Genomic DNA, 26,453 nt, shown 5'->3' with positions numbered 1-26,453 from the left:
AAATCCCTTTTAGAAGCCAGGCTGACACAATGTCAGAACTCTGCTGAGCCAAGTATTCCTTTAGCCTTAACTCATGTAAAACAGCTAACTCATATGCAGAGGAATTTTATTTGAAGAGTTACAGTTTCAGAGCTCATCACAGCACAGAAACAGCTTTAGTGAAGGTTAAAATGATCTTTTTGTGGCCTCTGACAGTGGACTCATCTCTGTGCTTGTCCTGCTAGACCTCAGTGCAGCATTTGATACTGCAGACCATAATATATCATTACAGCGATTAGAGCATACTGTAGTCAATATCTCTGAAATTAGAAACATCCTGTGTCAGAGTGATGTTAGGCAGTCTTTTAGGCTAGACTACTGTAATTGATTATTAACAGGATTTCTTAAAACATCCTTAAAAAGTCTTCAGTTGATTCAAAAAGCTTCAGCAAGAAAACTGACAGACTGGCTTACTTGTGGTTGCTATATTAAGGCTTATAGAAAATATTAAATTTCCTTTAAAAGAACATGAAACAGAGTTTGTCCTGAAGATCTATATTTCTTAATGATGCTCATTTGGTAAATAGACTGGTTCTTATATAGTGCTTTTCTACTCTTCTGAGCACTCAAAGCCCTTTACACAAGCACATTTTTTCTAGGTGCTTTCTAAGTAACATTCACACACACTCACACTCCGATGGATGCATCGGAGAGCAATTTGGGGTTAGTATTTTCCCCAAGGATTTTGGCATGCACACTAGGGGAAGCCAGGAATCGAACCACCAACCTTCCGATCAGTAGATTACCTGCTCTACCACCTGAGCTACAGCCACCCCTTTGGGAAAGTTCACAATATAGTAAACTGTAATGTCAACTAGACACTGGGGTGGTGTAGCTCAGATGTAGAGCAAGCCATCTATTAATTGAAAAGCTGGTGGCAAATATCCTTGGGTAAGTTATTAACACCAAGTTGCTCTTATTCATCCATTAAAGTGTGAATTGGTAAATGTAAATGTTAGAACTTATACATAAAAACAAATGCTGTTGTGAATGGGTGAATGAGGGATGTTGTACAAAGTGCTTTGAGTGCTCAGGTAGAGTAGAAAAGAGCTGCATAACAACCAGTCCAATCATTATTTACATTAATAAACAATGAAACAAAAACAAGACAATCCCCACCTAACTAGTTCTTTCTCTTCCAGTCTTCATCATCTCCCCTCAGTTCTAAGCACTCCTCATGAGGCTTCTTAAACAACAACGTTACAGGATTAACAATTAGTTTTGACTTTTAAATAAAAGGATTACGGGTAACTTCAGAATCCCTAAGTTTGCTTAAGAATAAGTCCAATTTGCTCTAAGAGAAAAGTGTCTTTGGCTCAGGGTTGGATACTTTTTTTGTTCCAACTGAATTAATTGATCAGTAGTGGTTCTCTTATCAAAGTGTGCCATGGCAACACCAGTGGAACTGAGCCACTTTGGTGACAAGGTTAAACTTGCATTTACCTTGCTAAACTTCTAATCCTGCTTTGTGGTACAGGCCTCATGAAGTACTGAGACAACTTATTATGAAATCTCTCATTGTGGTGGATTTGTGACTTGCTGTCTCTTTGCTTACACCTCGCATGGACAGGAATGTTAATAAAAAGGCAGCAGCTTCCAACAAAGTAAAAAAGCATTACAAAGTCAAAGTAACCAACCAAAACAGAAGTGAAAAATAGCAGTAAAATGGAGTTAAGCCACACCCCCAAGCTCACGAAGGATAAATAAACAACAACAAACAGAAGAAAACAACTTGAAAGATCAGCTTCCTGTTTTCCATTTTGATCAAAGGAGAAGACACAAAATGGTTTCTGGGAGGATGTGAAGCAAGAAGCTGGGCAGAGTTTAAACTGAACACTGCAGCTCACAGGTGCCGCTTCCTGGAGAAGAAGGAAACCCAATCAAAAACAGAGAAGGACCAGCACCACTAGATTGGATAAGCTCTGTTGTGATTGATTGCTACATACTCACTGACCATCTATGGCAGACAATGAAATAGGATGAAAGCACTATAAAAACAGTAATATCAACAAGTCACACTTTTCCATTTAAGTTTTATAATTTAGAAGATTTGTCAGCATCAGGACACCGTCGCACATTTCTTTTAGATGGGTAGATGAACCTGCTGGAATCATGTAATCTTTAAATAAGAAAAACTTTTGGTTTTTTAAAACTACCTGTCAGCAACAAGACCGTCTAAGACACACATTACGTGGAAATCAGCTAATGCCACAAAAGATGCAAAACAACCAGTCACAACAGAGCAGAACATCCATTATGATCTAATCCAGCATCAATTGTGATTAAAATCCTGTAATCAATTTTTTCTGATGGAAAATCAACTTTTCTGCAGCATCTCCTTTTCAGACCACCAGGAGACCTAGTTCACCAGGTGGAGATCCTGGTCTCCTGATACTCTGGTCCCTCAGATATCTACAGTCTTTTGGAGCTCAAGACATTCAGTTTGAACTAGCTCAGACGAGCCAGTGTTAAGCCACGCTTCCTGTGTCAGTGCTGCAGAGGTTAACATTTTGCTGCCAGGTTGTTGTTTTCATGCTTGTTTTCATGCTGACCACCAACCAACCAATCAGCATACCACTGCTGCCATGAAAGGTGATTTCCTGCCAGAGATGGGGCTTAGCTTGTCCAGTGAGGATGTAGGGGTGGCAGGGAAGGACTTCACAGAGACTCTGGCCCCACAGAAGTCGAGACCTTCAGCCACACTAATCATTTGTCTGTTGTCAACAGCTGGCAGGTCCGAAGGTGAAGTCGGAGTCTTTACCTCAGGGATGGCAATCAGCGGTCCCTCTGTGATGTCATCGTCAGCAGTGAGCTGTGAAATGTGTTGAACTTGTTGGCAGGGTTTGACACTTGCTGTTGTCATGGTAGCATCAGAGCTGTCATCCATGATCGTCATGGTAAAAACCCTGCCAGAGACTGTGCAGTAAGTCTGCCCCACTGTGTAGCTCTTCTTTTTGAATGGCCGAGGAGGAGCTTGGTTTGTCATGAACCCGCCCTCCTGGAGCGCACAGGTAAGCAATATTAAATAAGCACAGACTCAGCAAGAAATCATGTGACATACGAGACCAGTTTCCTGAGCGCAAAAGAAAGATATAGCCATCATGACAGCAATAATCCAGTCATTTTGGACTTTAAAGCATAACACCTGATTTGGTTGCTGCCATATTTCTTTGTTTTTCCTTTGTTTGATTGTTGCTAGAAGTTACTATGTTTTGTTGAGAGGATGTAGTGGTTAGATGTAGTGTTATAAACAAATAATATAAACAATACAAGCTTCATACATACTGTAAATGGCATGAGTGCTACTGGCTAACTAGTGCTAAATTACAGACTAATAAAACAGTAGAATTTCATTCTCTGAAACTATAGTGAAACTGGTTGGGCTGTAACACAATACACAAATCCAGTGGGAAGGCCCAGTTTCATGACTCAAAGTAGCAGCGGTGAAGCCAGACAGATGCAGATCAGCTCTGTCTGCCTGTGTGAATGTTGACGGGCAAGATACTGAACGCCATCTTTCTCACCAAGGCTTATTCAAAGTTTATTTGATATTACATTGAGGTTTTATTCAAGTTCCACCAGTTTCAGCTTAAATTCTACTGTTGTTGAGCTGAAGAGCAACTAAACTTCTAGGAAGTTTCTACTGATCGTAAGGGTCATAAATTAATCAGCTTTGAGATACAGATCAATATTTCCCGTTTATAACTGTCAACAGGAGGTAACAACAAGCACATAGACATGTGACCTGTAGATCTATTTTCACCTCCTGCTATTGGGGGTTTTCCTCGGGGCTGGTTAACTTGGGCCCATGAAGAATTTTCAAAACTATTGAGACAGTCTAAATGTCTACAACCCCGACATCTGAAAGATAAGATTGGGATTCGTTTTCTTATCAACATGCTAACAGCAAATTGGGATAATGGCACCGGCTCCTGTAGTGCAACACTTTTATGCAAGTGAGCACAGCTTTACACACACATTACCAAAAAAAAGGTACCTGAAAAAAAAAAACAGTTTAACTTCAAAGATGTGTATTGTAAATATTCAACCCACAAACTGTGGCAATGTACTACATCACAATTAATGGAAAAAATTCCAAGTCACAGCACTGAAACAACATTTACCAACTGCAGGTGTCTGTGAACCCAATGCCACAAGATAACCCATCCATGACTGTCTCACCTCATCGGGCTCCAGAGGTTCAATCATTGGGGAGTCATCGACCCTTCGGAGAGGTGACGAGGCCAGACGCTTCTCCCACTCTGTCATTCCTCCTCCTTCTCCTTCTCCTCCCTCTAAAAAGGAGCGTCTGAGGGCGCTGATGGTGCTCTGAGGTTTCTGCATCTCCTCAGGACTACCCTAAAGACAGGGCAGAGAGGGGGGGGGGGGGGGGGGGTGTAAGATGAGACAGAAGACATCAGTGAGGACAGAAGAGGGATCAACACATATGAAGAAAAAATAGTTCAGGTGTTACCTGAGTTTTCAAATCTTCATCTTGGTCAGACTGTCAGATAGATAGGTAGGCAGAGAGACAGGTTATGTTAACAAGTCTTTCCACAATGGAATTATTAACCATACGATCACAGATGTGTACCTCAGTAGCTGTCAGGTCTTCGTCCACAGCAGTATCAGTTAGCTCAGTCTGAACAAGAAAAAGTAAGTAAGCAAAAAAACCCAAAAACGTTTAAGTTGAATTATCAGTGCAAATATAACCTCCAGATCAAAACCAGTTAGTTCGCCTTCTGCTGTGAAATGAAGTGTGGTAGGATCTGAAATAGTTTCAAAGAGCAACTTGCAGGTTTGGGACCTCAGAGGGAAAATTAAGCAATGAGGCAAAAATGCACATATTGAAATAATCCTTTTAAAGTTGTTTTTGTAGCAGAGTTTCTGTCCACCTCTAAAATCAGCTTGACTGCAACAGGAGAGAGAGTAGCTGATGAGGTCGATATCAGCAATAGGAAATGGGTTTTTGTTAAACTGTGTCTCTCACCCACCCATGACACTAGTGAAAGAACTACACCAGCTATTAGTATCATACAGTTCTGGCTTCTAAATTCTAATCAAGGCTTCTTACATCCAGGAACTTAAATTAACCGCGCATGTATTTCTTTCATGACTGAAAGAAAGTCCTTTCTTCCCCTGCACAAACCACCAAATAACTCTCTTGCAAACCATGTAAAATGCATGTGTTCACTTCCAAACTGATTCCTAACAAATATTATATGCAAATAAAGAGAATCTTTTGCCTGCAAGCTGCTCTTTAACCGAGGATTCAAATGGTAAAAACATCTACTTTTGTAAAAACTAAATATAAAGTTGAGCACATAGAGAACTTCAGTAGGAATGTCAGATTATTATTACGTTTGTATTATATGTATTTTTCTGATTTTACCAGCTGCTGGGAGTAACACAAACTTGATTTAATGAGAAGGATGGCACCTGTATGGGGTTAACACACCATTTTAAATGTTTGTGGGCCTTCATGGTTTCATGGTTCTGGATGATTTTGACCCAGCATTTTTAGTTTCTTGGATTTTGCTACTATTCTGTATCCTATGTTTCAGTTTAATTCTGGTTAAGAGTTTAGTGTAGGTTTTGTTCAGTGTCTGTGCCTGTTGTGCTTCCTGTTTTACTTTGAAAGTCCGTGTCTCATGTCAGTGTGTCTAGTTTTGCTTCCCTTGCCTTGTTAAGTTTGATTTCTCCCAGCTGTATTTAAGCCCTGTGTTTTCCTTGCCCTGTGTTGCGTTGCACTCACATTATTGTTTCGTGTTTCTGTTTGTTTCCCAGTTTCTAAGTTCCTGTCCCCAGTTTAGTGTTTGAAGGTTTTGGTTTATTTTGTAAAGATTATTTCCCATGAAGAATTTGTTTTCCCAGGATTAAAGCTGTGTTTAAGGTGGATCGGGGTGTAGGTGGGTCCTACACCCTACCTGCCACACAGCACAACATCAAACATGGGGCCCAAAATCTAGTTTTTCACACAGCAATAGAAAACTGGTCAGATTGGGTTGACAGGTGAGACAATTACTTTGGTGTCTATTTTCTGAGGAGTGAGAGTACTCTGCTGTGAAATCTCTGTTTCTTTGTTTTCCTCTTCCTCTTCCTCCTCCTCTTGCTCCATTTCATTCACATTCTCCACTTCCTGCACCTCCTCAACTAGGGTGACATAGGAAAAAAAGAGAAGTTTGTGCAAGGTCTTAGATAATTTGACAGATTAAGTATCTGGTTCAAGATCAACCACAGACATTGTTTCTTACCTTGAACTTCACTGCTCTCTTCCATTCTCTTCTCAGGTGTTACTGTTGTGATGAGGTCACTGATGGCGATGGCTTTAGATGCTCCATACAGCCCAGAACCCATATCTATATACACACACAGAAGTGCACCAGCCCTAATGTCATCACAATAACATCAACAGGTACAACAGTAAAGACAGCAACCACTATGATGCTCATTCAAGCTGTGTTTGTTCTCATCAGCAGCAAAGCATCACGACTTCTCTGTCAGAGTAATGGCACACTCAGCCAATTAACAGCTCAGGGTGCATGCACAGTAGCCTGGGCCAATCAGCATTCAGAACCACCACCAAGCCATGACCGCATATTATTTTGAATATCATGGCTCATTGAGCTCTGTTAGCTGTGTGGTTAATGGGGCTAATAACTAGTGTCAACATAACCGTGCACTGAGACTGATAAATTCTGTCAGATAATTATCTGGACATCAAAATATTGGCAACAGGTTTATTTGAGCGATGTGGTTGTTTAACCTTACATGTGACAAACATGTAATAGTCTTGCATTCTGCTGAAAACAGGATGCAAGTCTGAGGGCATGTGAGCAGAATGAACAGAAATGTACAGCTGTTATCAGGTGTATCGGAGTGAAGCAGAGTAACCAAGTACACGGCATTCCTGAACAAGCTGAATAAAGCGATCGGAGCCCAGTCACAGAGCAGTACCACAGCAGCCAGTAGCAGTGCAACTGCAGTATTGAGCACTACCTGTGTGAGTGCCACCATTGACTTTTGGGGAAGCTGTGATGGCTTGAGAGACAATCGGAGAGGAGGTAGGTCCAGTCTGTGAAGCTGAGAACCAATCACAAACTGGTCAAATACTGAGGAAGAATGAACTAATCAGTCAGTGCTGAACCTAAACATAAGGCTAATGGATTAGTGAGGTATGCTAAACCTAGAGTCAGAGTTCTTAGCATCAGGATGGTTGCTTGTTTTCAACCTGGCTAGAACTGTAGAGTAACCTATGCTGAACAAGTTTATCTTTATGCAGGTTTATAATGGCTCTTTTTTTGTTGTTGTTGGGAGTATATAGGAAACAAAAACAGGATATAAATACAATAATATACCCCCATTTAAACCAAAAAAAAGCAAAAAAGATTTTCTCCTGGACTGTACATACAAATTACACTTAAAATTATGCAGTAGGCATAGAGCCAGTACCTAACAGTCTTCTTCATATAATTCATTTCAGTCTGATTGAAAGAGCGCCAATTCACAGCAGCTGTTGACTCAATGTCCCACAATACTGGAGAGAAAACTCCAAAGAACAGACAATCCTATGTGAGCAAGTACTTGGTGACAGTGTGGAGGACGAACTCCCTTTTAACTGTCCGAACCAGGAAGGGCAGCCATTTGTCACAAACAGTTGTGAGGTAAGGGGAAAGTTAAGAGGGGGGAAAAGTATAGGTAGTAAGCATAAAACAGAGTTTATGGTAGAGAGAAGACAAACTCACAATACAATGCAACAATGAAACCCATTATTCCAAATGACTTGTGCTGGTCATGAGCAGTTTGCTACTGGATTGAGCAAAGGATGTGTTCACATGGTGAGATTTGACTGTGGCTCACTGCATTTGTGCGACAATTGGAAAGAAAGAATGACATGGAGCATACACACATAGAAAACATAGACACAAACCTTGGTTCAGTTACTTAACCAGCTGTCAGCACAGTGCATACTACTCCACACAGAACTTTGATAATACTGCTCAAGTCATTTTGACTTTGCTGAGCTAGCTAACACAAAAACATATCCATATGTTTTTGTTATGTGGCTTCACAAAAATCCAGTAACCAAGATTACAAATAATACTTATAAAACAGCGAGTACCATATTCATATAAATGGACAATGTTGGTACAACATTAAAAAATATGGACTGACCTAGTTGGCCTTGGAAAGAAAAACAAACTCATAGTTCAAATTCCCCATTCCTCCTTTGTAGTACAGGTCTAGTACTCGGAATATTCCAGTAAATACAAGGAAAAATTTGACTTCCAAACTTGGTACAGTTGGATGCACTATTGCCACTAGTATTACTACTTGGACCAGTATGATACAGCTAGAGCTATAGTGACCAGTTCTCTCATTGCAAACTGTTTACAATGCGCAATACTAATAACCCATATTAACCCTGTTAGCACTCTGGGAAACATAACTGATGCAGAATTCACGAGTACCTCCATCTAAACTGCGGCTCAACATGCTCCTCTTGCTGATACATCGTGGGAAATGCGGTGCTGGTCTGGATATCTGAGCACTGGCTCTGCGACTCTGAATCTGAGTCCGACCGCTGTAACGAAACTTTGAACCCAGAGTCAGGAACTTCTTAGGAGTTTCTTCTGGTGATAATAGCCTGAGAGAGGAGAGACACACAGGGAAGAGAATAAGATGGAGATGAGCAAGGGGAGATGAGATGAGGAGAATTTGAAAAACAAGCACACAGACAGGGTGGAGGGCAGACCAGAGAGAAGTAAGGAGACAAAAGATGGCTGTCACAAAACTGATCGCATGATTTCTGAAACAAACCACACGTTGTGACATGATCTTGACTGACCTGAAAAAGGAGTGATGTTCCACACACACCTTCCAGAGTCTCTTAGCAGCTCTATGGTTGAACAGCTTAAAACCAATGGTGGACTCAAACTGCTCGAACTGAAGACGGGGAGAGACAGATTATTTATCAACATCTTAGCTTTAAAATAAACCCATCAGTAGGTGTCACTCTCGCACATCCTATACCAATATCACTAAACTAAATTCAGACACATTTTGAATGTGATGTCTGAATAAGGTGGGGTGTTTCTGGTTTACAAGCCTCTACAACATTCTTGCAGGTCTGGAGCAGTAACTCTGGACGGGGAGACTGGAGGCGGGGTTCCTCTTTTCAGGAAAGAGGCCCAGAGAATGTGTTCCAAATTTCAGGGGATCATACGTCTTAGTCTCCCTGGAATAATCTGTGCCAGGGTCTCAGGGAGGAGTGTCCGTCCATCAGTTGTAGTGATTAAGAGCAATGGGTGTGGACCAGCTCTTGACCTTACTCAAGTGTGCACGGGAGTTCAGCAGTGGCTGATGGACTCTGCCAGAGCTGCTCTTTGTCAAAGATTCTCTTTGTAATTTTTATGGAAAGAATTTCGGTGTCCAGCCAAGCAGCAGAGGATGGTCTTAACCATGGTCTGTGGTCTAGTCTTCATATGATGAACTTCAATTAGCAGTGAAGTGGTGTGTATCTGAATATAAACCACACTGGTGAGAAACATCCAAGATTAAGGCCCTGGTCCTCAGATAGAAAACGGTTCCACGCCCACTCTGGGTTTGGAGTGAGTGGAAGAGTTTTATCATTTTCAGCTCTTTTTTTTGTGAGGTGGGAAGAGTGGAGGGCGGTATTGACAGACAGAAGGATCTGCAGTAATGTGAACACTCTAATCTGCTGTTGTGGTGTGGGACCTGGCGTCCACATATGTGGACATCACATTTTGGGTTATTTAGACCAAAATACTCAATTTTGCTCTGCAAGGGCCTGATATCCTTTTACGAGGACATTATACTGCTACTGTTCTATCAAAATTTTAAACGAATATCCTCATATGTGGCTCTTATTTTTCTTAAAAACAAAAATAAGGTAAAAAAAAAAAAAAAAGCTGGTAATTCTTTGTTTTTGCATTCATCGGGCCTCAATATGCCCAAATATCAAAGAGAAATTAAAAATGCATGCTGTGGAAAAGTTCAGGTCTTAGGAGGTTAAATCAAAACTTTTGATTTACTGGTTGATCTACGTTCCAGTGTTCACCTATGGTGACAAACCAATAAGCTGATACAAGCAATGTAAACAAGTTTTCTTTGAAGTGTGTCTGTGCTTAGCAATAGGATGAGCAGCTCAGCCACACTTGTTTATTTGTAACCAGGTTAAAAGTGACTCCCACATTGCGCACTGTGCAAACAGTTTCACTCAGGATTTAGAGTCCACTGTAATACAGACACAGCACTAGAGAAGTTTATGAATGACCTAATTCTTTTTAAGCAGGAATACGCAGCATGTTTATTTTGCCACTCCCTGAATTTTTTCAATCTTTGAAAATTATGTTTTTTGCTCATTAATAATAATAATAAGTTTTATTTGAAAGCGCCTTTCAAAACACTCAAATTATTATGTTTATGTTTTTTGCTAATTATGAGACGTAACCAAATGCTATCAACTCAAGACCATTTATTTTAGAAAACTGTTGTAAAATAATGAGGAAACAGTCTACACCTGGATATGAAATGGCTTCTCATTCAGTGGTCAAACTATGCTTGAGCATTTTAATAATAATAATGGATACTTTATTGATCCCCATGGGGAAATTACTTGTTTTTCTCTGCATTTGACCCATTCACTCAGTGAATGTAACATTACAGAAACATTACGCTGCTGAAGTATAGCATAAGGGTCAGTGTAACATAGATATATCAACATAGATGTATCATAATACTCTGTTTAACAGTGAGTGAAATAAAGCCACCTTGTGGCCAGTCATCAATGTGTGTTCTTACCTCTCCTGGTCGGATCTTGATGTAGAAGTTGTTTCTTTTGTACGAAATCTTCAGGATCTTTGGCCACGAGAACCTGTTGATCCTCAGTCTATCTCTGTAGACCAGCAGACCACTATTGCACACACCCAGCATAATGGCCACACCCTCTGAGTCCTGCACAAATACACAAAAACACCCAAGCTAACACAGAACTCTCCAGTCATGTTTATCATTGTAGATGGCTCCTAAAACCAAGAAAGGGTTTTAAAATATTTTCGGGCACTTAAATTGGGATTGAAATAACACTTTTGGGAGAAATGAATCGTGCTTATTTGGGAAGCTATTTGAAGCAGTAGCTAAACATCTTTCTAAGTCAATTCCAGCAGTCTGTATTACATGAAGATGCAGCATCACCAGTTTGATTAAAAAAAAAAAAAAACAAAGCTTAGAAAATTTGCTTATTTGGTTTTTTCAATGTTTTTAGAGGTTCTTATGAAGCCGCTGTTATTTTCCTTTTCGGTGCAGGTCTGAATCTGAGTTGAGCTGTTGAAATCTGCGGTTCTCAGTTTCTGTTGAAACTATATCGCTCAAAACTTCTTTAGACTGCAGTTCTATCTGGACACATGAGAGATTTAAACTGTGATTACAGCTCTGAGAGAATCAGAATATCAAGTGTTACATTAGACAAGCAGCCTCAGTTTTCTCAGTTGCGTCTTTTAATCAGCACTACTTGATGCTTAAAATGGGAGCATGGGGGTGGATTTAAGGCTTACTGTGAAGTCAGGAGCTGTTTATGAATAACTAACTCTACACAAAAACAGTAACATCCAGATGGAAATGTTTGGATTAACACACACATACACATTTAAAATACAACCACATATAAACACGCCTACACACAGGAAAGAGTCTTACCTCTGACTTAGCTGAAGACAGGCAAACAAAGCCGCTTCCTATCATCTACTCCATTCAGACAGACAGACAGATGACAAACAAATAAAAAAAAAAACAAACCAAAAAACCGAGCAACAACAGAACAGCTGGTCTAAAGTTATACCAGTTTTATACCATTACAACACCATTGTACATAAAAACATTAAAGGGTAATGCTACCGTCCCTGCAAGCGCTAACCATCAGTGTTTAGCTTACTGTCATTCAGTGCAAGCAAGTTTCTTCATCTTTGTGGTGCTCTTTGTTTAAATGAAGCTGCTCACTGATCACATGTACATGCGCCACTTATAGCATGTTTCCATCAAACAGGATATCTTAGACAGGTGCACCTATCTCCTACGGAGCATAATAACACCACGGCAGCAAAGATTTAAGTAATGACTTCAATGATATTTAACAACTGGAAAAATACAACAGCGCGGGAGTGACGACTTTGTCTCGCAAAATTCAGATTTTGTGAAGCACGTCATTTCATTTTACACGTTATAAATTTACAAAAGAGAATTCACAGACGTTGCAGCCTTGCTGGAGAAAAAAGTGGTTCTCTCTGTTTGTCAAATGGTTAATAACTGAATACAGCAAAAAGGTAAAATGAATTATCAGCATGTGCATGGACTTCTGTGCAAATTCACATCCAGTCTGCAACACGATTTTATTAACAACCAGTCACACAATTTCTTACTTAACTTACCAAACAACGTACTAAGCCTAAAGGCCCTTCCACAATTCAATTCAATTCAATTCAATTTTATTTATATAGCGCCAAATCACAACAAGAGTCGCCTCAAGTAGAGTTACTGGGAGAGTTTTCTTAAGTTTTTTTTTAGAAATGTATAGACTAAAACTCTCTGAGAAGATTCTTTGAATGTTTGTGTACACAGATACATTTGAGCCACAGACCTTGGCCAGTATGTCCAGTCATTTTGCAGTTTTTTGCCTCATCTTCATATTTGAATCCACTAATTCTCCACCCTCAGCTTCAGAAGTGTGCTCTTGTTCAGATGCTCTGCCTTTACTTCTATGCAATATTAGGCAGTGTCAGTGTTTAGCAGTCATTGGCTACTAAATTTTTATTTATTTTCCTATAAGTGTTTGCAACATATGAGATCCTTGCTATCGTTCTCCATTATATCAAAGAAACATGTAAAAAATAAAATAAAATAATGTAAATGGTAAAGTGGTAAAGTCAAGGGGGAAAAAGGCCTGTTGTTCTTGCATCAAGATTGGCTGGACACCCATTGAGTGGAATAGGTCCCAGCCCCTCTGCAATCCTGAAATAGATAAGCAACTATGAAAATGGATTGATGTATGAATGACTCAGGAGAACTAAGTAAGTCGAGATGGATTCAATCATCCAAGATAAGTGCACATGCTCGTGTCTTATAATAAATCCTGGAAACCATGATCAACAATTCTGTGATTGCAGGATTTGAGCTTTGCCTCAGCAAAGCACAAACTCCGTGGGAAATAGGATGAATCATGGTAAAGGTGGCATAAAAAAACAAAGGCAAAAACGAGAAAATTGGGGTGACAAAAAGTAACAATAAGATGAAAACATAGTCATTATATAATTGGAATTAATTACATTTAATGGCATTTTCCTCTATAGCACAACAAGTATAAACTGCTGAAAGAAAGGGAATGTCATAAGTTTTTTTTTTTTCTGGTAACATGGTGAGGATATTACAGCTCAAGCACCTGGTTTTTTTTTTTGTTTTCATATGAAGTTGGCTTGTGTTTTTCCTTTACACATACAAAGTGATGAAAAATCTGCACAGGCCGACAGTTGTTCTGCCTGGAGCAAGGCCTGTTGTCCCAAAGGAGCTATGGAGGAGACAAAAGCTGGAGCTAAATGGAGAGCTAAGAGGAGCATATGTCATCATGGGGATTGTACACTCACATTTCCTGCACTGTGGTGTGACCTTTTTTTTTTTTTAACAGAGAGTTAATCTGAAGAAATGTGGAGGGATGGCACTAGCAGATAAACGTGGTATAATTCCAGACAAGTGCGGCAAAGTGATTACTCTGTGGCCTGAATATTGAACTGCTAGCTGTAGGATGCAGCCATATTACTTGCTGTGGGAATTTTCTCCTGTCATTGCTCTGGCTGTTTGAATTCAGTTTGAATCAATATACTGGTTAGATTCCTCCATCAACTGGACATAGAGGTCATCTCCAAAATCCTCCAAAACTGTAGCTGCACTAAATGGTAACACACACGCACACACACGGCAAAATGACACAAAATGCAGAGAATGACATCCATTCTTCAAAAATGTCATTCTGTGATGTGTGTTTCATACACAGTGAATCAGTGGAAAACAGCCTTGATGGAAAAACCATTACTGTCAACAAATATGCACACACATGCATACAAACACACTCACATGTAATTGACTCTTGACAGGAACTGGGCCATCCATATTGATCAGATTGTTGGGTCCAGAAACCAAAACACACTGTGTGCTTTCATATGTTCATTCAAGGACGAACACAGTCTGAGCACATTTAATAATCGTGGGGTCAGGATAAAGAAGACGAACAGCGCTTCAATCTAGTCGAGTCTGACAACTGACATCAGTTAAAATTAACGGTCGAAGCCTCTGGATCCTAGCTTGGCTACCAGTAGTTAAATCTGTCATTTTCTTTCACATATACATGTTTTGTTCAGTGAAATCAATAAGTGCTTTGCACCTGACCTGGGAATCAGCTGATTTTACACTGCTTAAAACATTAAATAACCACTTTGAAAACATATCAAATCTCAATATAAAAAATAAAGCATGCTGGTTGTCAGTTACTGATAAGGCCTGGGTAATGTGTTGGGAATGAAAGGATCAGCCTGCAGAGGCCTGAATTCAAAGACACCAGGAAAATCAAATTCTGTCACATAAGCTCAGGATGAACCAGCTCTCATCTGTGAAAAGCTAATACCAGCGGTGGCCCTGCCAGTTCTGGTATTCTGTGGGAAATGCCAGTCTCCATGGTACCGGGCAGTGAGGACTAGAGGACGTCGGGCCGCCCTCGTGACAGCCTCACCCTTTAAGAAAATGCTTTCTAAAGACCTGAACGAATCATGAATTGCTGTATCACTACAACATCTATTAAGAATATAATGTTGACACCTGTGTATTTATGAACTGCTGGAGTCGTTCCATTTCATTTGTAAATGCTTCATAATGCATAGCTAGTCCTTGTCACACTAAATAACTGGTAGCTGCCTGAATTATCTATGACTTGCAATATTGCTAAGTATTTAAAATGCCTCAATTTTATCTGTGTGCAGGTGGAAACATGCAGGTTTGGTATAGATAACCGATCACTATTGTGATGATTTAGGGTAGAAACTAAGTTGTTGCTATTTTTTAAATAACAGGGCTTACTGTCAACAGTGTCTTTACCTTTGCATGATGGAGGTCGACTCCATACATGGAAAGTTTCTTTACATTTTCCAGGAAATGCATCTCTGCTTCAGCTGGAGTCATTCCTCTAAAAACACAGTCATACACTTAAAAAATTTTGCTGCTCTGAATATTGACACCGTTTAGAAAAAAATATGTGCGGTGAACAACCTGTAGGTTTTGTGCAGCTCTGTGATCTTCTCTTCCATTTCTTTAGTTTGATTCGGAGCAAAGCACAATTCACTGATGTAGTCTGCACCACAGTCATCTGAAATATGTAAACAGACGCACGAGCGGTCAGAGTGAGAGAGAAATGTGGACAGAGAGGTCACAGTAGTATAATAGTGCAGAGTGAGTACCGGGATCATAGTCTCCAAGCTCTGATTGGACTGTGTAGGAGCCGAGGATGGTGTGAGTTGCAAACGAACAAGGAAGACGACCAGAAACTATATCCTGTCTGAGCTGGAGACACAGGAAGTACCTGAAGGCAGAAAAAATTATCAGCGTCATCATACATAGAAACAAGTGAGACATGCACTATAAAGCTTTGATTGACAGGTGTGTGAGCCTACCTGGTGATGTCCTCAGACAGCTGTGCAGGATCAGGAGGGTAAAACTTCACATTAAAAGAGAAGTTCCAGGGAACACCTGTGAGACACACAGCGATGAGTTGTATAACACACAGGGTTAACCTGCCCAACTTGCTGTGGGACCATACTGACCTCTGACCTGCTTCTTCATCTCCTTTCCTGGATCCAACCAGTTCTGCAATGAAAAGGTCAGAGGTTAGAAAGACAGGTGGAAGACAGTAAACAGATGGACGGGTGGACAGGTACCTTGTTATTGTCAGCATCTCTGAAGGACAAAGCGAAGTAGTCTCTCTCTAGCAGGTTTATGTGTTCACAAACCTTCTCAAACAGCTGCAGACCTCGAGCTCGTTTCTAAGCACAGACAGAAATAGGTCAGTGATTTTACTGTTTGTCATTTTGGGCTCTCTCCCTCCTGATTGTTATTTCTGTTGTGATTTATATCTTTTATCGGTACTCCATCTGTCTTCACTCTTTCCTCATCTCCATGCCCCTTTACACGAACAAGCCATCTCACCTCCACGGTGCAGGTGAACATGGAGCCATCTAGCAGGGTCACTCTGGCCTGCATTGTTCTAAAGCTCAGTGGGTTTCTAGCAGGAGAGCGAGCAATCCAGCTGCTTGACGACAGGTTACTGGATGAGTCCTCTGCCAAGGAGCCCTGAGCTTGGGACACCCCACCCTTCTCACCCTAAGGAAGCAGGAAGTGATGTCACAGCAGTATTGATCTCATGATGTTTACTGATCCTTCTATCCTTTGTGTTTTTACCTGTTTCGGTGTGGAGTGGTTGGCAGCTTCAGGGAAAGACTCCGCCTCTGTGGGCTGGGCTTCACCTAGCTCTGTCGTCATGGTGAGTCACCTGCCATATATTAATAACATGGTTACCATAGAGTTTTGTGGTGTTAAAGCACGAGAAAACACTGTCTGAATGTCACATAAACGCTGGGTTCAGATATAGTAGTAATAAACATTATAATGTGGTTGAAAGGAGTAGAAAAGGACCAAATAACTGCTGGCTCAATTTTTTTTTAAAAGGTAAATGATAAGCTGTGTATGTGACACACTGCATTTAGCAGTATTTTCACACTTTAACAATAAAGCATCGGTCACTGCCGGTCAAAACGTCACAAGTTCAAATATTGGTGATGTAGGATAACCAGTCAGTGTTTTCACCAAAGATATTTTATTTACAGTCACAAGAGAAACAAGTAAACCTGATTCAAACACAAAGTTTGAATTTGATTGAATAATACCCGATTATTCTGTCTCATCAAACTGAACAGCCTGACCCCCATCCAGCTGTCAGGTGATGGTTTGCCATGGCAACATGAGGGAGCGGAGGGAGGGATTAAGGCTAAAATACAAGCTGATGTAATGTGGTTTGGAGTCTGACAGACAATGGCGATGATGTTGTTGTTGTTTTTTATTCATTGCTTTTATCACATCCATAGAGTCCATAAAATTACTGTGTTAACTGGCTTGCACAGAGTGCATGAAACTGTGTCCTAAATCAATATTCAAACTTAATAATAACTTGAACCAAACTAAACCAGAATTAGTTCAGACTGGATTGAGGTTATTACTGAACTGTTCAGGGTCAAGTTGTTCTTCAGTACGATAACAGAAATTACACACATCATGTTTCCTGTAGGTACTCTGTATTCTGCACTGGGAGCGCACAAATACACTCCAGGCACCGCTCAAGCTCCTGCCCTTTTGGCCTCTTATTTCATAAGCGCCTTTTTTGTGACACAGATTTTTTTTAGTTTCTATTTCAATGTTTTGATATTAAATTTGGCTCATGGAATCAGTTTCTAAACAAAATGTCTGTTTTTGCATCTTGTGAAGTCCTTGTGGATCCTCTTCACTATATCACACAAATGTAGAAAATAATATTTGAATGTAATTACATGAAAAACTAACTTTGTTCCATGGTCAAAACATTTGGCCCCCGATGATGTGCAAATACTTGGACGTTAGAAATGTTGTGATCAGTGGCAGGTGCAAGAATACATCAAAGTCCATCAGAAATGAACGGCAGCATGTATTAAAACGTGAGTATTAATTAAATACAATGATAAACATTTCTGAAGCTAGACAGAAATGCATCAGTTTGTGCAATGATGCACCAACTACTTTGGATCATTTGTGAATATTACCACACATGCATAAGGACAGTCTGAACATTGAGTGAGTATATAAAGCTAGCTCCAAGTACTCGTCATTTAATATGTTCACATATTCGCTTTCTGCTGTTTATCTGGGAAGCAGCTCCCAAATGACCAAGCTCCTCACGTTACCTCTAATCCTGAGCCCAGGCACTCTTTCAGCCCTTCTCATTATTTCGATTACTACACAGAGCTTGTTGAGAGTAAGAATGTAAATCAACGGGTAAATTGACAGTCTCACTTTTGTACCTAGCTTGCTCTTCACCACAACAAACAGATACAGAGTCTGCACCACTGCGCGTTAGTCTTCTGTCATCTGCCACTCAAATCTCCCCACACTCGTAGCCAAACTTCTCTACCCTTTTCCAACTGAGAAACCTTGCCAAAGACTTCTCCCTAATAATCACCCAAGTCACTTCTAATTTAGATGCAAATGACCCAAGTGCAAGCTGGAGGTTATTGCTTGATGAAGCCAACAAAACCACATCATTGGCAAAAAACAGAGATGAGATCCTGAGGCCACCTTTGAAAAACTCAGGACGAAATCTCATCCAACCACAGGCACTGCCACTAAGGAGTTGTTTAACTACCTCAGGGATCTTTGGGAGGCTGTGGATTAGATGATAGTGAGTCATCTACTAGTTGGAAGGTCAGTAAATTGATTTGAGTTGACTCGATTCGAGTTGTGCTAAATGACAAAGACTCATTCGGTCTAATGAAAACATGTTGGAAATCTGTCTGCATTTACAAATTACATAGCAGTTGTTTCCAAACCTTCAACAGTCTCTCTGAGAGTGAGTGCAGTCTGTCAGTCAGGCTGCAGCTGAGAGGTTGCCTCCTATCGCCTTACAATCAGAGGTGCTTGTTAGTTTTGCATTAGTTATGCAAAACATTGCCCACAACAATGACATAAGCCCAAACATGTCTGAGACCAAGAGCAGCAGGTCTCAAGGTAAAAAGGTCATGTTAGTAATGTTTTTCATACAAAGCTTTTCTGCACTTTTCTCTATACTTCATCTACATAAGAGAGCACCTTAAGGTTCAGTATCGTGCCCAAGGGTACTTTGGCATGGAGACTGAAGCAACCAGCGATCAGGGTCAGTACATGACAGCCACCCACCAAAAAAAAGGGGTTGGTCTAAAAATACTATGCAAGAACAAGGTAACATGGTGGGAAAGGTGGTTTTTAAGTAACCGTTTAAAAAGAAAATAAACCTAGATGCAACATCTCAGGTAGAAAATATTCTTCAGTTTCTGAAGAGTTAAGTTACTTTATGTATTGTTAATGTGTTAAAATAGTTATGGTACATTTTTACTTAAATTTTCCAGCACCTGGGATATTTTAGTGCTTACATTTGACCTGCGCTTTATTGCACCTGCATCCTGACAAATTTACTCATCGAGTTAGGTAGTCTGTCATCAGTGAACTTATTGGAAAAGACAGAAAATGCCCTTCTTTTTGTTTGCACTGATCCTGCTGCCTGCACTCACTGATAAGACATGTTTCAGTTTTTCTTTTTCTATATTATCAAAAATATCATTACATCAAATTTACCTGAATATCATGATAAAACTTTACAGCCATAACTAAGTAACATTAGTTAATAAATAAAATAGTTTCTGAAGCTAATGAGCAAGGCTCATTCCCCATGACACATTAGAAAAACTAAACAGTCTCGAGTATAATGATTTACTTTATAATGCATACCTGCACACCTTATCTAAATTGCAGAGTTGGGGGTGTAGCAGCTATTGTATGGTGACAGCTGTCTTTAATATTGACGTTGGTCCCTGACACAAAGAGAAGAGAATTTTTTTTTTAAAGCACTTCAGTCCAACACAGTCATTAACCATGACCTCGCAAATAAATACATCATTTAGTTTACTGGGTTCATTAGAGGTCACATTTATAGCAGAGCTGTTGCACTAAATTCGAATAGTTTACACAGACCGGTGTACCTAATAAAGTGACAGATTTTCACAATATCAGCTGATTCATCGAATCTGCTGCCAGCATCCACAGACCCACAGACACAGAGCCTAAACCGGGTTTGTTTAATATATCACATTCATTCTGGATCAATTACTGGTGTAATTTCATATAAAAAGATTTTTTATATCCTACGGCGGTTTTTCCGGTGGACGAGACTGTCCCGGCGTGTTTGAGTCTTTGTGGTCCTGCAGCAGGAAACAAACACACACCCTGAGCTGCAGTGTGATGAAGTACTAATGATGCTCCTTCGCGCCGTCTCTCTTATCATCGATAACAAACTGCTCATGGCTTCAGTCACTGATCACTGAACAGTAATCGCTATTCTTTCTCCCGCTCTTAAGTAAATCATCCCGTCATCTTTACCTGTCCTGAGCAGGACGCTTGCCCTCTTCCTCCCGGTAACGGACAGCTTTTTTTCCTGATCACGTCATCTCTCACTACGACACACCGTGTCGCCGTGGCGAACCGCTGACGTCAGGACGCAAGGTGCTTTCAGATGTAATTTGTTTTTTAAATAAAGATGAAAACAGTGTTACGCTGAAGAGTACGGACCCCCAAGAGTGCCAAAATAAAATAACTAAATACACCATTAGCCCTTTATTTTCCAAGATTCATACAATCCTAATATCATCCATTTTAACCATTTTAATTTTCTATATAACCCGAAATGGTAAATAAAAGGTTAAGAAATTGGTTAAACGTGTTGTTAATTAATTAAAATTGAAAATGAATAACTAATTGATTAAAAGCATCATTTTTATTTTAAAAAGATGTAAAATTATTTCGCCTTTTAATTCTTATATATGGTCCCCGTGCTGCAGCGCTTCTTGGATTTATTTTTATCTGACAACCTCACCCATCGCTCTGCAGTTGCTCTTCCTTGGGTGTTTCTCAATACCAGCTACAAAGAGTTTGTACTCGCTACTTCCTGCTTGGAAAGTGCACTCAGGAGTGCAGACATCTGATTATAGGGGGACTGTGAGACAGTAGTATACTAGAGGACATCAGCTCAGCTTTACTATGTGCTTTACTAGTTATTTAAAGTTTTCCAAAGCCCCACAAAGCCAAGCTGGCAGCACCCACCAGCCCCCAGTCATTCCCCGGTTGCACCGCTGCCAACACCCAGCACCACATCCGCCCCACCTAGAACCAAGGGACGACACAACAGATGCAAATATGGAGCCACAGCACCTACCCAACCACAGCAAGCTAACCCTCATGGAGACACCAGGAGGCACACCAGGCCAGCCCCCACCCCCAACACCCACAGAGGTCCAACCCCCAGAAGGACTGGGAAGCGAACAGCAAGAGTAAAAGAGTTAGAGACGCAGGGGGCCGACGGCACAGTTCCACCTGATTGTGTGGAGGGATTGGTGAGTTGCATTATCATGGCAGTTGGGGTAGAGGAGAGCAGGCAGTCAATACACATTATTGCCAGTCAGACAGTCAGATGGTAGGGTCTGTGCTGCAGTGACAGTTCAAATAATTTCATGATGGACTGAAGCACAGGAAGCATGAAACAATTCAAATAGCGTAACAATCAAATATGCCTTAAAATAAGTTGATCGTTGAATAAGTTAATGCTAAACTTAAAAATTGTGTTTTTAATAAAATGTTATTTATTTATTTCTACTGTAATTGCAATTAACACAACAACACATTTAATTAACTATTTGATTATGCTTTTGTATGTTGCATTTAAACAGGAGGAGTTATATAAAATGTATAATTAATAACCTATGTGATGAATGATTTAACAATGCCATGTGTTCTGTGCATAGACTGTAAATAAAAGACTGTAAAATTCAGTCCCTGAAACCTGCATTCTTTCCCGTCTCATCGCAAAATGTATGGTTGTATAGAACTTGATGAGAAAACAATGCAAATGCTGGTCTATTTATTACTATTGATTTTTAAAATAAACATTTTATTTATACAAAGCTTGGCTCTGCAAGATGTTTGCATGAATTCAAATGTGCATGTACTACTCTATATCTGTCCAAATCTTAATTCAATAAAATCTGAATATGTAAAATAATCTATAAATTAAAACGAGATAATAGGTTAGAATAGTTTTTAAAAAATAAATAATACTCATGCGTGTAACAGCCAGGTCTGTCTGCACAGCTGCCAGGGTGTGTGTGTTTACTTACCAATACAGTTGAAACAGGAGGTGATCCATCCAGAAAAAAGAAAAGGAAAAAAAAATTATATTATTGAGTATTTATCAGTGAAACATCATATCATAGTTACGTGCAAACTTTAAAGTAAATTCAGAAAAAAACAAATGTAATGTGTCGCAAAACCATTCCTCTGAAACCACACTGCTGAATTCCAAGACAGAATAAAAACGCATAAATAATACGCTGCTTCAGTTCAGCACCATCCTGAAATGTGTTCCCATAACAATATGTAAATGAGACAATTTGATATATGGTAAAAAAAAAAATCACTAGTTACTCAGTTATGCATCAAAGAGGTGTGTAAAAACCTTGTCATGACACGATTTAACATAATTGTCCAAAACACAGTGAGAAAGTAATGAATATAATCAACTAGGGTAGACTAATATATTCATGTATTTACATAGTCACCTACCCATTATAATGGCAATCAGTCATTCGTCCCACCAGAACACACAAATCTCATTTCATATTATGAGTACAGCTACAAAGATGAACTGTACAGATCTAAATGTCATGAACATCTGTTGAGTCAATGCACTGATTCAACAGCAGAATGTTTCCTGGTTGAGCTGCTGTTGGGGACAGGAGAATTACTATCAATATGAAATTCTCCTACATATGTCAATGCAAACATTTTTCAGTCTCATTACATTTTTCATTCTTCGTACAAGAGAATGGTTTACTCAACCTTCCCTCGTACTGCTCTATCTTACCTGTGTTTACAGTCTCTCTTCTGAATCATGCTCAACTCTTGCTGAACATTTCAATGTTTCTGTCATTCCTTGAAAGTCTCCTAAACGATTCTGCTCATACTAATCCAGTTTGTTTAGCTCCTCACTGACACTGGATACTTCGTTTAGCCAAACTGGATTCCGTCTTCCTAGGTGACCATCTGCTTTTTGGTTTGATTCCTGGCTGCTCTAGTCTACATGGCAAATATCCTTGGGCAAGATACTAACCCCAAGTTGCTCACTGACACATCCATCAGAGTGTGAATGTTAGATAGAGAGCACTTAAGCATGAAAAAAGGTGCTGGTGTGAACGTGTGAATGGGGCATGTTGCATAAAGCACTTTGAGTGCTCAGGAAGAGTAGAAAAGCACTATATAAGAGCCAATCCGTTTACACCTTGGACTAACACAGCAGATGGTTAGAAAGAACATAAGTGGTGCCTTTCAACAACCACTGTCTGCCATCTACAATGCAGTCTTGAGATCTCTTACCAGACACCTCAACTCCCCTTTGGACTTTGTCAGGTGAAATTCAGTAGGTGACAGGTGACGGGTTGGGTAAGGTCTCATAGCAGTTTCACCCAAAACCTCAGGTTGTAATGGCCCACAACCTTTTTTAAATACCTGGAACTTTCTGCCTTTTGGATGAGAGAAACAAGTTATAAAAACCTTAAAGAAGTCCAGCTGTCTTTGTCCAGCTCTTAAGACTATCACCCTCCCTTAGTTATGCTGCAATAGGTGTGGGTTCCTGGAGGATTCCCATGATGCATTGAGTGTTTCTTCTTCAATCACCTGTCTCACTCACTATGTGTTAATAGACCTCTCTGCATTGAATCATGCCTGTTATGATTGTGATTTGGCCCTGTATAAATAAAATTGAATTGAACTGAATTGAATCATGATCTGGATGACTGAGAACTTCAACAGAAATATGTGAATTCATAAACTGTTTTGGAAAAAAGATTGGAAGTACAGCAGGTGAAAATTTCAAATAGGAGAGTCTGTAATTGACGTATTCATTTACTCCTAGCAAATTTTTGTCCTAGAAACACCAAACAGGATTTTTATTATCAGAAGTTTTGAGGGTTCTGCTCATTGTGTTAGCTGTTCCTAGACAGAGACCATGGATGTTGAGCCACTCTCCTAGTTTTGTATCAACGAGGAGATTTCCATGGACTTACTAACCCAAAACCTGGCATATCTCTGCATGGTGTGTCCTTAAAGCTTTGAGGAAACTAAAAATGGAAAATGATTCCCTTGGGAAAAGGCTGAAGTTTGCCAAATTTCACTAGAACTGGATTGAAAATCATAACTGTGCTCATTGCTGTTGTAAGAGTATGTGACCTGTTGAAATTGTGTCTACTGTAACCCAAAGTTGAGGCTCTGTCATGGTTTGAAGATGCACTTAACTCTCTGAGGTCTAAGCCATCGTTGGTAGTAACCGTTACGCTACAGAACCCCCTCCTACCAGCACATCACCCCTGTTCTTCAGGAACTTCACTGGCTCCCTGTGAAATTCCGGATAATTTTCAAACTTCTTCTGCTCACCTTCAAGGCCCTTCATAACCTCGCTCCTTCTTACCTTTCTGACCTGTTAACCACCACTTGTTCTGCCCGTTCACTTCGTTCTTCTTCTTCTGTCCAGCTTACTGTACCTTCCTTCCGCCTCACCACCATGGGAAGCAGAGCTTTCAGCTGCTCTGCTCCCAGGTTGTGGAATTCTCTGCCCCCTGAAATAAGAAATATTGGTTCTCTCCCCCAGTTTAAATCCCAACTCAAAACTCATCTGTTCAAATCTGCATATTCACTGTGAATCCACTGTTTGTTCATTTTATCTTGTGCTTTATTTTATTGTTCTTATTCTGCCATTGTTTTACTAAGTGTTTTATCCTATTGTAAAGTGTCCTTGGGTGACTTGAAAGGCGCTCATAAATAAAATTTATTATTATTATTATTATTACACTAACCCTGTATCTTGGAGAAAAGCACCTGCTCACCTGACTACTACAGGACTCAGAGCCTCTAGTTGTTCTGCCCTGAGACTTTGGAAAGCACTTCCACCACATCTCCGAACTACAAACTCTCTCTACCTTTAATTCATGTCTTAAAACCCATCTATTCAGAATTGCCTTCCCTTCATCATGACGTTGGTCTATTTTTTACCATGATTAGCTTTTGTAGTTGGTTTTTATTTTGTTGTACTAATGTGAGGTGACCTTGAGCCTCTTTAAAAGTGCCTATGAATAAAATTTATTATTATTATTATTAATAATAATAATAATAATAAAAGCAAAACAGACATTTTTTTCTGTGATTGTCAAGACTTAGGAGAACAATGAAAAAAACATCTACAATTCTGACTGTCTGTGGTTAACGTAAGGTAAGTAAGTCAGTGCTTAAAGAAATAAATATGGCTAAACATTATCACCAAAATGTCAGCTTAAGGCTGACACACACACACACACACACACACACACACACACACACACACACACACACACACACACACACACACACACACACACACCTTTAAAATGTCCTATTTTTGTCTTTTTTGTTACACTGCATTTAAAAAACAGGAGGCATTATAGAGCAAATTATAGAGCAAGCTGTGGAATATTTAATCATTTTGCTGAACGCATACTCTTGATATCACAGATGATAGTGGCAAAGAAAAACAGATCACTCATGAAACAGATGACTTCTATGCTTTTGTGGGTTGTATCATACAGTAAATAAGAACAACATGTGTTTTACCTGTGCAGGTAAGTCCTGTTAATGAAGCTGGTGAAGATAAAATTCCTTTAAATGGTTTTTGTAGATTGTTTTCTTCTTTCTCTTGCTCTTTAGAACTGTCTGTTGTTTGGATGGATTATTGGTTTTTACTCTGATACATCAGGCCACGCCCACACAGATTAACCCCCCCTCCCCCTCCTTACAGCTGTCAACCTCAGAATGGGGGGAAAGGCTTACAGCTGTTTTGGATTTACCCATCGTGATGGGCTCCTGTGAGATTGGGGATTTGTTGTGTGTGTGGAATGCATCCTGGGAATAGTAGTTTCCCAGGATAACTGACTTTTTAAAATCACAGAAAAGGTTATTTTCGAACACTGCACAAGAGCTTTTGTCTGTCAAGGGTTATGAAAAGTGTAACAGCATGTACTGTGCAAGCAAACAGAAAGCAAACCAAAGCCAGCAGAAATGCCCCTCAGAGTAGTTTCTTTTATTATGAAGGTGTACTACAAAGCAGGATATTCAGGTAACTTCAGGTTAACTCTGGGTTTTCTGTACTACAAATGTTGATTCATTTCTTGCCTTATCACCATGGTAACTTGTACTACAAACCTAACCTGCTCTGGGAGAGGTCAGGTAAAAGCACACTTATACAGTACTTTTAAATTAATGCTTATCTTCAGACACACACACACACACACACGGTTCACTGTTTTTTCTGGAGGTAACTACTAATGGCTACCTAGAACTCAGTCTGTATGGTACACTTTTAACTTCCTTTCTAAAATAAGCCTTTATGCTGACAGTACAGTTACCAATCAGGTGCTGCCGATACCAGCCTTTTCCTTGCCTGGCAGGAG

General features: G+C 39.9%; 1 protein-coding gene across 9 annotated transcripts in view; it reads right to left on the bottom strand.

Annotated features, from left to right (window-relative positions):
- Positions 1 to 22,170, bottom strand: part of epb41l3a (erythrocyte membrane protein band 4.1-like 3a) — a 29,148-nt gene extending 6,978 nt beyond the window's left edge. For 4 of the 9 annotated variants that reach the window (XM_082546403.1, XM_082546410.1, XM_082546409.1 and 1 more), the window contains exons 1-18: positions 20,308 to 20,407; positions 16,552 to 16,642; positions 16,300 to 16,473; positions 16,032 to 16,136; positions 15,918 to 15,960; positions 15,768 to 15,843; positions 15,555 to 15,676; positions 15,367 to 15,463; positions 15,196 to 15,283; positions 11,758 to 11,802; positions 10,864 to 11,016; positions 8,888 to 8,985; positions 8,511 to 8,686; positions 6,294 to 6,398; positions 6,065 to 6,192; positions 4,634 to 4,681; positions 4,514 to 4,543; positions 4,222 to 4,398 (exon numbers count right to left, since the gene is read on the bottom strand). In XM_082546403.1, the coding sequence (XP_082402529.1) occupies positions 4,222 to 4,398; positions 4,514 to 4,543; positions 4,634 to 4,681; positions 6,065 to 6,192; positions 6,294 to 6,398; positions 8,511 to 8,686; positions 8,888 to 8,985; positions 10,864 to 11,016; positions 11,758 to 11,802; positions 15,196 to 15,283; positions 15,367 to 15,463; positions 15,555 to 15,676; positions 15,768 to 15,843; positions 15,918 to 15,960; positions 16,032 to 16,136; positions 16,300 to 16,473; positions 16,552 to 16,632 (1,746 nt within the window). In that variant the 5' untranslated portion in view covers positions 16,633 to 16,642; positions 20,308 to 20,407. The other 5 variants (XM_082546405.1, XM_082546404.1, XM_082546406.1 and 2 more) reach the window with 5 other exon arrangements.
- Between the last annotated feature and the right edge of the window lie 4,283 nt (positions 22,171 to 26,453).

The sequence above is a fragment of the Aulonocara stuartgranti genome (assembly GCF_965226115.1).
Source record: "Aulonocara stuartgranti genome assembly, chromosome: 9".
Classification (NCBI taxonomy): domain Eukaryota; kingdom Metazoa; phylum Chordata; class Actinopteri; order Cichliformes; family Cichlidae; genus Aulonocara; species Aulonocara stuartgranti.
The sequence above is the reverse complement of the archived record's forward strand: the minus strand, read 5'-3'. Positions and strand labels throughout refer to the sequence as shown.